The 14,645-nt window shown below is 38.8% G+C and overlaps 1 protein-coding gene across 1 annotated transcript in view; it reads right to left on the bottom strand.

Moving 5' to 3' along the window:
* Positions 1 to 6,097: 6,097 nt before the first annotated feature.
* Positions 6,098 to 14,645, bottom strand: part of LOC139738795 (uncharacterized) — a 51,528-nt gene continuing 42,980 nt past the window's right edge. Inside the window, exon 5 of the mRNA XM_071649434.1 lies at positions 6,098 to 9,937. Coding sequence (XP_071505535.1) covers positions 9,003 to 9,937 — 935 coding nt within the window. The 3' untranslated portion in view covers positions 6,098 to 9,002. The remainder of the gene's footprint in view (positions 9,938 to 14,645) is intronic.

Here is a 14,645-nt window from a genome sequence, read left to right as displayed (position 1 = left end):
GGATTAGAGCGAAGGAACCTAAAAGGTGTGGATGTCACGCAGTTGGTCAGACACTCCGGTAGGGAGATTTTGACTTGATAGCTCATTGTCGTTGTGTTTGTCGTTATTATTCTATTTAGAGTGTATGTATACGAGGTATACTCGTGAGGTCAATCCTCGTTTACCCCCGAGCATGAACCTCTTGGCAAACCGAGAAAGATAACACCGTTTGGGGACGAACAGAGAGTTGAAAGAGAAAGCGACTATCATACATAATCATATTATACAATTGGAGAGAGATGGAATGGAGGAGTGTCTGTGTGTGGGGGGGGGGGGAGGTGGAGATGGGGAAGGGTTGAGCGCATGAGAGGGGGGTAAATCGAGGCAGACACTGGAAGAATAGTGGAAGATATAAGCACAAGAGGGCGCCCTTCAGACACTTTCCTTAGAACTATCATTGCCTGCACGGAAGAGGTCATGTGTCCTGACGAGGGAGGTGAGAGGATTCTGCTGTACCGTTGCATCGTTATGAAAGACAGCTCAAGGTTCAGAGAACAAAACTGGTTTATTATTTCTAAATTTCTGGAAAAAGCTCAATTGTTTCGAGGTCACACTATCCTCGTCAGCCTGTAACTATGATCACTGGCCCCTGCGCACCTTTTTCTTTTCATCTGTCAAATTGTGAGATCACTTGCATTGTTTTGGTGTAACAATTATCGTAGAATTCATCCGATGAAGTTTTGAATCATAAGTTCATATGATTGTTGTTTAATTCTTCTTCTTCTTCTTGAAGTGACACACAAATTTCATTAGTAAGTCACTTCAAGGTTTTGTGTTTATTCTTAAAATTTTAGACAATACAAGAATAAACTTGAGAAACTCATGTCATTCATTATCACCCTCTGCTTTCTCACTCTCTGGGTCCCTGGTTTGTTATTTTCACCTTTCATTCCGTCCTTCAGTGTCTCTCGTTTAATTCTCCAATTCTTTCGCATCTCTACATCTCCGATTTTCCAACCTCTAGACGTAACCCTCATCTCCTTCCCATCTTCCCTTCTAGTTCAGTTCAATTGAGATTTATTTCCATTCGGTCACAAAATTCGAAACAAATTTATACATTACACAATTCCAATTAAACAATATTCTACACGCCCACTCATAGTCACATTATTCCCGCTCCATATTCTACCACTTGCTTCCAATTTAGGCATTTTACCAGTTTTTCTTCCATACTTCTATCTGTATCTTAAATTGCCACCGTCCAGGTTTCTATAGGGGAAAAAAGAATTATGATAATTAATTCATCCTCGGTTATCAATTTCCAGGTGCCATTCCTACTCTCAACATACCATCGTCTATAACCTCCCGTTCACATCTCTGTCCTATTACTTTTAACATCCCATCCTCGACTCTTAAGTCCCCATCCCACACCCCTATAACATCCCTCCTCCATCCTCCACACCCCACTGTACCCTCAATATCCCATCCTGCACCCTTCAGTCCCTTTGGAGCCACTCTCTCTTAACATGACAAGAGATTGTATGTTGTTTGGAAAAGGACATTCAAACATAGCTTTAAAAGCAGTGGCTACTACCAATATTTTGTTGAATAAAGCGATTTTTTTTTTTGTCTATAGAATGCCATCAGCCGAGTTTCACCACATGATACTTCGAATGTTAACGTCTTTCATAATAATGGTCTGATTATGCTGTTATTATGCCCACCCCTTTTTTCTGTGTTTGTTTGTTTGATAGATTGTTTTTTGTTCCTCAGAGGTCGACTTTATTCTAACGCTTAGAAATTTAAAAGAAAAACAAAAAACAAAGTCATCGACAAAACTGTGATATCAGGAAGGTTTCCCGCACGCCTGGTTTGTCATGAGGTTCAACATTGTTGGCTCGACGTGCATACATAATGATGCAATCACCTCACTGCAAAATATGCGACACATTCATGAGCAACGTGCCCGACGCGACCGATTACAGACACTCTACAATATGACGCAAGTATGCTTATCAATTATCGTAACTACACTTTTAAATGTACAATTTTAATTGCAAAGAATTCCTCAATGTCAATGTAATTTTAGATAGCCGACTGAACAGTACGACAAAAACAAGAAAGAACGTATCAATATCTTCAGCACAGAAGCAGCCATGCATCAGCTTGTTTATAAAACCGTGATAATTTTGATATTCCGCCTACTGTTTTGACTCATCTTCCTTTGAAAACTCTACAGTACCTTGAAATGCACTTCCGGAAAACACGTATGGTGTCTAATCGATATTCAACGGTTCAACTCTTCAGCTGCTATGCTAATGAGAGACAATCGTGTGGAGCGGACACCCATCAGTGGATCACGCACGCGAGAGATGCACAGACACAAAAACTCTAACATTCGAATGTCCGAAAACCTCCAGTCTGAAGTCGGACACCTGCATGTCTAGTTGAGCACCTAAACTACACTGAATTCCCCTTTTCCCGAAAAATCGGGAACGCGCATGTTGAGGTACAGATGACAGTCTGAGTGAAGGGGAGGGGGGGGGGGGTATTATACATGCATTCTATTGTTTCAAAATCATTCTGTTCTCGTCGAGTTTGTACGGGAACACAAAGAGCAAGAAGGAACTAATTTCATGATACATAAGGGGAGTTTTGAAGTGATTTTAGGCGCAGGCCACATTATGCTGTGACTCGATGTGCAGACAACTACGATCACGTTTCGTGCTGCCTTCCCTTCCGCGGGGCTTATTTTCTAAGGAGACGCTAGCCACAAGGTAAATCAGGTGTTACCTCCTTACTAAACTGCATCATAACTTTCTGGTTAATATTTGCGATAAGGCTGCAATAAATTAGTTAAGCTGTGGCTACGCAGCCGTTTGTGCTCCCGGTTCAAAAGTTCAGGCTCGGATATGTTGCTGTCTTCCCCTTCTTTATACAGTTATAACGTTGTGATTAATGAGTTTTGAGGAACATTAGCCACTCATGTGCTGAAAAAAGTAGAACATAAAATAACTGGATTTCTACATAGGCCAAGCATACACACAAAAAAAAAAACAACCACACACATAATGAATATGCATATATATTTATGTGTATGAAGAATTTAAATGCAAAAACTGATATATGTAGGCCTATCCATCTTTATCAACTTCAGACATTTGAGATTGAATATGCTGAAAAAAAAGGAAATGGTTGACACGTTTGTAATGATTTTAATAATATCTTAAAAAGGGTTTTTGGTTTATATGTAACGGGTGCAGTATCATGGAAAAGATTTTATTTTTCTCTGCATGTACATGTAGGCCTACATGTATTTGTCTATGAAAATACTTTGGAAACTTTGAAATTGGTGTTCATTTGTTTCTGCATTCGAACTCTTCATATGTGAGAAGTTTGAATGTAAAAACAGACTTCTTTACTCTCATTTCTTGGCAGTAATTATTTGCTGCTATTGTGTAACAACCGTTTTGTCGATGGGTATTACCCGTTAGAAAAAAAAAATCATAAAAATAACAAGAGAAACAGAAACAGCAGCAAAATAAAAATTCCGGTAAGATACGCTATACTTGCTCCAGCTGGAATATCCAGTGCATGAAATGTTGGCAATTTTACAACAGTTCCCTCTTGTTGCAGACGAAAATTATTAATCCATGACGCTGCAAAATTTTCTCTCTTTCTGAGATCAGAGAAAGTGAAGGAGCTCACTGCAAATCAAAGAATGTAGTCATGTACGATATTTTGGTCGTCCTGCGCCCACAGCAAGCGAGGAGGAATACGTTAGTGACGTAAATGTCACGTAACAAAAATGGTCACTTTGAACGACCAACTTCGATCCGGTAATGGGAGGATTACAATGTTCTACAAGTCATAGATTGCATCGAATTGTTATTTTATATATCATTGCTTCCACTCCACACGATTTTCGCCTTTGCGTTATACTTCTTTGAGTCACTTTAGTGTTAGCATAATTTTCTTCATCTTCTCTATTTGATAATAATACACACAACAGTGTGATCGGATTCGCGACGGCCTTTAAGAAGCTCCCAGGTATAATCTTGATCTGGTGTTGAGGGAAGAGGGTGGCTTGATTAAAGATTGCTGCACTGTCAGCAGGAGGGCGATGTTTTTAATTTCTTTGGACTCATACCCTTAACGAGAATTTGCTCAAAGGAGAAAACTATCTTTCAGAAAAAAAAAAAAAGGGGGGGGGGGGGGTGTGACTTAAAAGGAACAGTTCATTTAAGTACGTGCATTTGAACATATTCCGACAGATGATAAGAAAGTTATGGCCGTCTGAATGTCGGTATAGTCACCTCATATGGACACCTAAAATTAGCCGTCTTGATCACGCGGATATGATGTCTCTCCATGCTATACTTGATCTGTTAAAAAAAAAAAGAACCTACAATCTGTATAAGACGTAAAACCACTTGCTCTTCTTCGGATGACATCCACAAGACGTTATGTCTGTGGTATGCCTTGAGTAGAACATGTTTCCCTCTAAAAATGATAAATTAAGAACCTTCCATTTTCGGAATATTACATCATGCTCGAGCGACGTTACCGTCGCGTGGTCATGACAGCCCCTTTATGGTCCCCCAAAATGCTAGATTATACTTGACGAACTGATAAGCAAACAGTAGTAGCAATCCAATTGGTTTCAATGTGGCTTAAAATGTCATCAATGCAATTGCTTTTTAGTAACTATACAACTTTTTTAAAGCAGCAGTCATACATGTCATACTTTCCCTTCATACATTTAAAGAGAAGCACACTGTATTGATGATCTTGATCAATTTAATGTAATCATTTCTATTTGCATGAGCTTTTACAATCGCTGCAATGAATAACCAGCTTTTAACTTTGTAAATATTATTGGTCACTAAAAGTTCATGAACACTCTTCACTATCAAGAAAAACTCGGCTACCTGCATGGATAGATATGTTGATCACAAGTCCCAGTAGCCCTGCTCCCCCCCCCCCCCCATACACACATACAAACAAACAGACACGCACGCATACACACACACACACAAACAAACACACATACAGAACAGACGTGCAACTATCAAAACAACTTCCCAGTGACTGCTTTCACAATCAACACTGATCCAACAGGATACCTGAATAAAAACTCGGCAAAATTCTTCCAATAATAGTATTCTGACAGAAAAGAAATACACTATAGATATAGAAGACTTTGAGAGTGGTGTCTATTCCCTATTAAAGAAAAAAAAATCCATATATGTATTTCATTGAAAATAGTTTTGTCCAAATTCAGTTATGGCTATTTTGATTGTGAAATGGCTCCATTTATTCTGTATATTAAGCTATTTCCAGTACTTACTGAGATTTGTTTTGTTTAACACATTGAATTTTTTTTTCAAGTCTGAAATGCGCTGTATAAAATTAGCTATTAATATCATTATAATTGTTGTTGTTGTTGTCGTTATCATTACGATAAAATAATAATAATAATAATAATAATGATAATAACAATAAATAATTATTTTATTTCATTATCATTATTATTATTATTATTATCATTATAATCATCATCATCATCATTATTATTATTAGTAGTAATAGAAGTAGTATCATGATCACTATCATTTTTTATTAGAAAATAGAAATGTTGCAACAATATCCTGTGCATCTATTTCAAATATAACCTATGGTACTTGCAGTGTTGTATACATAAAAGAGCATGAGCAGACACACACATATTTTGCAGGATACCAATGCTCTCATACCATAATTGTGACTTTTCTTCTGCTCATACCCCCAACATTGCATTAGTTGATACTCGACAGTGAGCCAGTTATACAGATTCTTCTAGTATCACTTGCTTGCTGGAAATATTTTCCATCCCATGCAGAGTAGATACACACCCTTCAACAACAACAAAAAACATTCTCTCTCTCTCCCTCTACCTATATTGTATCTCTCATTTTATCTCTCTGTTTCTCTCTCCTGACACTACCAAATATATAGTCCCTGAAATAGATCTGTAAGATCTGTGTATATAACCATGCATACATTACATAAAATTCAACCTCACAATGCACATCCACAACAATTCATTATTCTGATGAAACAAAGTGTGTCTGTCACAATACACAATATATTTTTGCATCTTTATTTTGTAACTTCACTGTCAACAATGTTCGACCGATAAGGAATACATTCTTACAATGGACTGTATGTTTGAAGTTGCACAACCTTTAATAAATATAAACACAACAAGATACTTGAGAACAAGATCACAGTTCAAAAGAATTATACTTTCACAAATAACTTCATATTTTCTTCACATTTGAATTGTTGACACTACATTGTCAAAAACATTTGATGCTGAAACAGATGCATTTGTTGCTCATTTAAAGGATTCTTCTACTTTTTCCAGTCATCTTAGGAAATGGCACAACTTAAAATAGGGGTCTCATACATTAAGTGGAATGTTTGTAAAAGACACAAATGCACAAGTACATATCCTTCTATAACATTTGAATCACTACAGGCGAAGGAGGCATTTCTTAGTTAGGCTTAGCATACATAGCTGCAGAGAAGTTAATCTCAATAAATACCATCTTTCCAAAATGGGGCATAATCATTTCAGGTTTGGAGCCATACAAGCAAAGAATCGCATGATATCTATTTTCACTGTTTTTTCGAATTCACTACACCTTTTTCAATGCATTATATGCACTGCAATAAATAGGGGATAAATGGGTTACTAATAAGAATAAACTCAGTGTGACCAATCTTTATATGCCCCAGCCCATTATAAATAAAACCCCTCTGAATTATGAATTTCGTGAATATCCTTATGATATATTTGATTTGAAGTAGCCCAACCATTATATTCATTTGTTAAAAAATGACAATAACTTGCGTCCCACACGGCATTGTACTGCACTCACTCAAAAGCCTTGGCCTCAACAATTCACTGCAACTCTGACCAAACTGAATATATGATGAAGAACAGAAACTGCCAGGAGTTTTTGTTATAAAGGTTGCATCATGCTTTTGCATTGTTGACTTCCTGCATTGCATATTTTTCTGAGGATGTCAGCACGTTAACAAACATTACGCATTCAATTTGCTTTCCACATGAAAGCTGTCAAAATAAGAAAGAAAATGAAAGATATCGAGTTTTCAACTCGCAAACTATCTACATTGGGTCCAATTAGACCAACATTGTCAAATCACACTAATACAATGGATAGTGCAGGAACCAATAACTGATATACTGGCATGATACAAAGTGGTAAATAAAATTTCAGATGTCTTAGAGAAAGAAAGGGGGAAAAAAACACATTATCACTGCTTTCGTACAGCAATGACGATGGAGTTACCTCTGCATATACATAATATTCACTTATTTCACACAAAATATTTCATATCTCATAAAAAATCTCCCACACTTCAACCTGAATTTTGTGAATCTTCAACAATGGTACAACATATGAAATATTTACACACATACCCAGCACAACTCTGATCTTCAAACCACCAGCTATCACTTTGAAAAAAAAAATGATGGGGGCCTTTTTCAAGATGCTGAATATGCCCCAAGTCACTATTACTGACAGAAAAAAATCAAAACTTATTTTTCATGGTCAAAGCAACCATATAGATATCTTATTCCTGTCTGTTTCTTTCTGTATCCACTAAAGTGATAACCAGATATCTTCCGTCAGAGAAAATGCTTTAAGTTATGAAAACAGAGTGATATAATACATCTGTCAATGAATATATGACAAATGACAAACAAGCCAAACTGAGATAATCACACAAATAATTAATAGATATATTATGGTAGTGACAGACATCTTTAAAAAAAATATGCCATTCATTGCACAGAGTATGTTTAGTCACATTGCTATCTCTTAAGCTGTAAAAGAAACACTGAAGTATTTAAGTAGTGTTCTCTTACACTCTTAAACAAAAAGAAACTGAATCCAATTCATCTATGTACAGAAACAAAGTTTATCTTAAAACTGCTACTATGCTTTTGAGAGTGAGAAATATGAAGGCAGTAAGACATTGATCGTGTAACAAGCATACAATTTGCTCCGCATGCCATATTGAAACTTGATGTATTAATATACATGTGACAGTGGTTGTGTGGCTACATAATACTTATTGAAACAGACAGAATATCTCTGTGGTCATTAGATTGTAACTTGCAAGCAGGTATGGCTATCGTTCAAGAGTGGCATTAATGTATCAGTATCAACAAACTATGTGACATGCACTGTACGATATACAAGTGAGAAACAACAATCTAAAGTCAAGATGCATGTTGACAGTTTGAAAGTGCATGATGCCGTTACCTAAACTAAACTATGAGACAGTTGACGAATATGCTCTCACAGAATTTGCGTTGCAAGTCCATTATGGAATTTTGTCACAGGTGCACACAGAGGGAACAAATAAACTTATTATGTACCCAGTGCTTTATCATCATGCAGTAATGTGACTCTACGAATTCTATGAGTGAAATGTGTGTTTATGAAGTTTAATGTGTGTCTAGGGTATAAACACTTCACAGGCCCTACAACTTGTAAAATGATCATTAAACCTGCAGTAAATGGTACAAAATAATCCACACAAGCACATTGTAACATCTGATATATCCTCTCTTTACATTTCCAGACAATGAAAATGACTACATCAAAAGCAGTATCTTACAGCTCACACACAAGTAAATGCGTGGGACTACATGGAATGGAATGACAATGATGAAATCTGGAGTATTACACATTGGTGGTGGTGTTATGTATAACAGCAGCAGTCTGTCCCACAGCTCCCTATAGAACAGTTTGTGGGTCCAGACAAGGTGAGCACAATGGTGAGCACATCACTTGTTCATCTAGAGCCGCTGATCTAGAGTGTACATACTCTGGTGTAAGTGTTCAAAGCAAGCAGCCAGTGTTGTGTCAACGAAAACACCACAGTTTTAAATACCAGCACTTCATAACAGTAACAGTCTCATATCAATGGTAGACTTGCATTCAGTACGGTCTCCACACGTCCTCTTTCCTCGTATCATCGATGGATGGTATGTGACCTACTGTGGTGCTGATGTTCATCTGCCCCAAACTCTGCTGCATGGGGGAGAGATTTGTGACAGGACTGTTGTTACGATGCTGCTGAGGTTGCTGCATGAGGCCACTACCGGTGTTGGGCATGGCCATGCTCTGTCCCATGGTGCGGGCTGTGTTAAGCTCCATGCTGGCCTGAGGATGGGTGCCATAGTTCAGTGCTACAGTCACAGACAAGTCGGCCGTGGGCTGAGGGAGGTGTGTGATGGTCTCTGAGGGCGTGTCCCTGGGCCTGTTGTCTGGTTTCAAGTCTTGCTTGTCGTCAGATCTTGAGGATGGGAGCATGGGAAGATGCGAGCCCTCGTAGTATGTCTGTGATGAGCCCGACGACATGTAGAGGTGAGGGTAGAGTTGGTAGGGGGGTGAATTTGGCAGGTAGGGTGGGGATGTGAGGGTCACTGGAGTGCTGGGGGTGGTCGAAAATAGGTCTGGTGACGACAGTGGGAAGGGGTTTGGGGTCATTGGCAAGAATGTACGATTCGAGTCTATTCCAGGCGAGAGCACCGACATGGATGTTGAAGGGAAGGACATGGACGATGTTGTAGCAACGGGATACACAAAACGCGAGTCGGCCACCTCGCTGCCTCTTGAGTTGGAAGCCGGAAAGATGGCATCACTTTTCCCGTATGACTGGTTGAGGGCGCTGTTTTGGGCAGACTGTCCATGGGGGGCGAGACCAGGCTCCATCTTGATGACTGGAGTGATAATGGAGCTGTCCGTGGTAGACTGTGGCACGGTGGTTGTCACAGAGTTGCTGGACATCTGGGAAGGGTAGAAACTGCTGGGCTGGTAGTAAGACCAGGGCTTGGTGGGGGACATCTGGTGTTGGCCATGGTGAATGTTATCTGCAGAGAGAAAAAAATGAAGAGAAAGAAATTGGTAAATCTCTATGTTGTTTTTCTTTGCCATTGCATTATTTACATACGGAAACAAAGAGTATTTACTCTAAATCCTTGATTTGTTTTGATTGTTGCATATATATGGACCACAAAAAATCCAATGTACAAATATGTACATTATTTTTTGTCAGATAGTTCTTAAAATAATATGAAGAACTATATTGTAACAACTGGTTAAAAAAAACAAACTTAAATTTTATTCTTTTTACTGCTTTACATGAATATATATCTACTGCACTGGATTCACCGAGAATTCATCAATCACTCAATCTGCAAAGCCATGGCTAGACCTTCACCCCTTAAAACTGAAAGCCATACTCAGCAACAGCAGGTAAATTTTGCAAGGTAGACATCTGCTTCGCTGCAATCAACATGGAGCTGTCTCGGCTGCTGTTTTCATTTTTTTTAATTCCATTTTGTTTGCCTTTGCACATACAGAAAGTTAGTGACTAGTACATAGTTCAGCATGGCCTTTGGCAGAGACTACATTTCATTTCATCAGAAATCTCAACTGCGTGGATATCCGTGGGTAATTTCACACTAACGTCAAATGGTTTTACCCGACTCAATCTGTGACTGGCACGTTTCTCTTTAGCTCTGGTCACTGCCAATAGTATTCCAACAGCTGCCAAAAGTTGGGACTGGGCAAACAGAAAGGTCTTGGGATGGCAAGGCAAAGTAAACTGCTTTGGCAGCCATAAGTCTTGCGACAGGCATTCTACCAAGCCTTTGCACACGTTTGCATATTGCTACCCCATAAATGACTCAATTAATATGTTTTGCATTTTCATTACATGTTCACAAGTAACAAGGAAACTGAGTCAATTGGACTTTATAACCAATGCAGGGAAGACCTGTCAAAGTAATGTTGGATACAGTGAGAGTGCACTGTAATGAGGTCAATCATTGGGTCCCAACTATCAACCATTACATACGTTAATTTGAAACTTTGGTGGCATCATTGCATCATAAACTCAGAAAAGTGATGCATGATTCTCATGAACATATGGATCCCGCAATGCGTGTCTTGCTGCTGTGCATAAGATGTATCAAATGAGGGTAATTCATTTTTATTTCTTTCATTGAACACATTATCAATCTAGATTATCCCTCCAATAAATTTGCTAAAGACATTATTTTCTTAAATTATCAATACTATGCACCCTACAACACTATGTCGTATACTGCACTTGACATGACACACAGACTATGGGTAGACGATGTGGAGAATAATTAAAATGCTTTAACGAAAGGCAGGTCCTGAATGCAACATAACTGTCAATTCTATGATATTTGACAACAAGCGTCATATTTTCCATTTTCCCATACATCCGTAGCACGCTGTACTACATATGCAACCCTACCGTAGTGGGACATGTTCCTACAGTGTGCATTTATGGGTGTGTCCAGATATAACAAGAAAAAATTAGCCGGACCCGAAAAACCTCGTTATATTGGGATTCCCCTGTACAGCACTTCTTCTATCATCAACAATCTGAAAATAAAAGATGATTACATCTTGTTAAGGACCCCTTGTCATTATGATGTTGACATAGGTCAGTAGTTGAGTAATTGTATAAACACAAAAGAAACATGTGAAGATTTTGAGGGTTTCATCAAAGCTGTCCAGCAACTGTCTTGAGTAGCTAATGAAGTTACTGCTATTTTACAGCATAAGGAGGTGTCTAGAGGCAGGATGGATGCATGCCAACTTTTACCTGTAGCATCAATATGATGCTGATGAGATCTGACTAAGGAATTTAAAAGAGGGCTATTGCCTTTAAAGGAAATCTCAGAGTGAATTTCCTTGGCATGTGGGCAGAGAGATACCTGGTATCACATCTCAGGATATTGCACTCCTGCCATTTGGTTCAGGATCTGATTGAAACTTTAATAAGGGATTTTCCCTACACTCAGGTTCCTCATCAGCACGTGGAGGAATAGATGGACACACAAATGCCATGGTTTAATTCTGCAGTGAGAAATCCTACCTGGATAATACAATTAGGCCTATATCAATACTTTACCTTAAACCACATATAAAAAAAAGAGTGCTGATACACCATAACTTATAGTCTATAGATTTTTGGGTGAACAATGTAAGAACAACTTCTGGGACAGAAAGAGATACAGTTGTATAAAACAACAATCTCCTGTCTCTCCATGTTTCTGTGGGCCTGGCTGGGGCTGGTGGCTGTGTGTAATCTGCTGGATGTGAGCCAACATGAAACAGTAAATTCCCAGAAGATAGGAATCTTCTAGCTTAATGGCCTGACAGAGATCCATTTCACATCCTTGTTGAATACTGTATCATATTGCTGCAAAAGCAGTTTGGGGGTAGGGGAGAGCCAAGAGATTTTTGCCCTTGCATCCTCAATTTCTTTCAGAAGACATCTTTAAGTAGGCCTACCTCAAATACAAACTCCCCCCACCAACACCACCACCACCACACATATAGGTAGGCCTACATGCACATACACATACCACACATAGCCAGAGTAATGTTTTATGATTCCATCATGTTGCCCCCCTCACCACCACCACCCTAAAAAGAGAAACTGTAGTCACAAGGAGTTGAGTACACAATTCATGCATATATGGCAGGTGAAAATTCATACTCATAGGATCATGTATGCTTAAATGAATATGTTAAAGATACACTATTTTGTTGTAATATCTTTCTTCTAGTGACTTCTAAACAAAATATTCAGGCTTTAAAGCCAATTATTCAGCTCACTGGTGTGCAGTTAACATGATGAATTATTATGCTGCTCCATACTAGCCAATCTTAACATCTCACAGCCCTACACATTTCCTTGATGCCACTAATGCAAAAGTGTAGTGAGGGAAGAAAGGTGGGTAAATACACAAATCTTTGGGAAATTAAACTGGAACAAGGAAACTCTAACAAGCACTTGTACAATGCATTACAAGTAAGCATTCACTTTCTTCCACATATTAGAATTGGGCATATCGAGAAACTTAGTCTGTTCTGATGATTGTTATCCTCGTGAGCGTTCAATCATGGACCCTACTGCATAGTCCATGGTTCAACAAATAGATCAAATTGTGAGTGCAGCAGAGCATAACACATATCTACATTGTAATGCATATCACCATGTAGGGGACATACTTTGAGCACAAGTCACTGGGCCAGGAGATAAAAAGGAAAGCACAGCTGATACTGTCCTCCCCATGTCTTCCTTCCTGCAATTCACTCTGACCCAACATACCAGCCAAGTGACTTCATCACCTTTCCAAGAAAACACCAGTATTGCCACATCAAAGGAGAGAGAGAGAGAGGGAGAAAGAGAGTGCAAATAATACAATGGAGCAAGCTTGTAAGGCACATAGCATGTGTGTGTGTTAGACACACAGCCTGTGACAGCCAGTCACGCATGGATCGATCCATTATCACTCACATCCGGAGGGGTAATAGGAAGGAAGTGGGACAAGGTAAAACCCAGGAGACAATAGGATGTCGCTGTCCTGTGACTGCCAACAAGACATTCTCAAGATAAATAACACCCCCATAGTGCCAACTACAACACAGGCATGTTCCCGTAACTCCGTTTTAGTCCTGCTGAAGCCTTACACCCACCCATACAAATATCACACACTTCTTTGAGCCGTCACTTCCCCTCAGAAGGGGCGGAAGTGGAAGGTCCACTGCCAATCATTATGCAAATATCACATGCCCAGCCAGGCAACTCATGAATAATTCATTTTTTCATTGAGTGACACACACACACACACACACGCGCGCACACACACACACACAGGCACGAGCTGTATACACATGCTTTCTCAGAAGGCCTCCATCGTGGCAGTAGTGCAGTGTACTTCTCTCCCCATGGGTTTCAGAATTATTTCAAATGCACTTTGGCCAGAAAGGATAAAATGGCCTCCTTGAGTCCAGATAAGCTTCTTAATAGCTACTTCATTCCTCAGTTTGAATGGAAGAAGTGTGTGGTTCCACTTGAACAATTGATTAATAGCCTCCCACACATCTTTCTCAAAGATGCTACAGGCATATGTCTAATATTCTTCATGAAGAGTACACTATAATCCTTACCTCACATTTTAGTGTATATTTCTAAATCCCACTGTAATAACTACTTGAGATATTCAACATTGTCTTTTTATTGGGGGAATTATTTGGGAATTAATGTAGATATCTTAATTCCATCTACTGGTATATGAAAAGGGGTGAAACATCAACTGTTAAGGAAAAACAATTTGTGTAAAATTAGAGAAATTTCTCATATCTATCTCATCAGAAGACTCCTGTAAAACGAGAAATTTTCGCTTGCATTTTTCAATTTTGTGAATTTTGCGAGAGTCATGATTCATAAAATTGAAAAGCATGCAAAATTGTTTGTCTACACTGTATGCATTGAACGCCAGTGGCAATTTGCAAAAATTTCATGTCGCAAAAGGCCGGTCGGCTCCAATTTGTGAAAATTTAGTGCCGTGAATATTTATTCCTTTACAGTATACTTAGGTTCACACTAAATTTCTAGTCTTCAGATTAACTCAAAGTTTTTGACTTTGATGATTTGCTTGTAGATTTAAACTACAATGCACATCCACAAGAACCTCATCTATAAGACTGAATTTTAACAAGAGTCCTGCTCAATGATTAAAACACAGG

Source organism: Diadema antillarum, unplaced genomic scaffold (genome assembly GCF_040938485.1).
Source record: "Diadema antillarum isolate AM-2024a unplaced genomic scaffold, OU_Dant_1.0 seq00000768_RagTag, whole genome shotgun sequence".
Lineage (NCBI taxonomy): Eukaryota > Metazoa > Echinodermata > Echinoidea > Diadematoida > Diadematidae > Diadema > Diadema antillarum.
The sequence above is the reverse complement of the archived record's forward strand: the minus strand, read 5'-3'. Positions and strand labels throughout refer to the sequence as shown.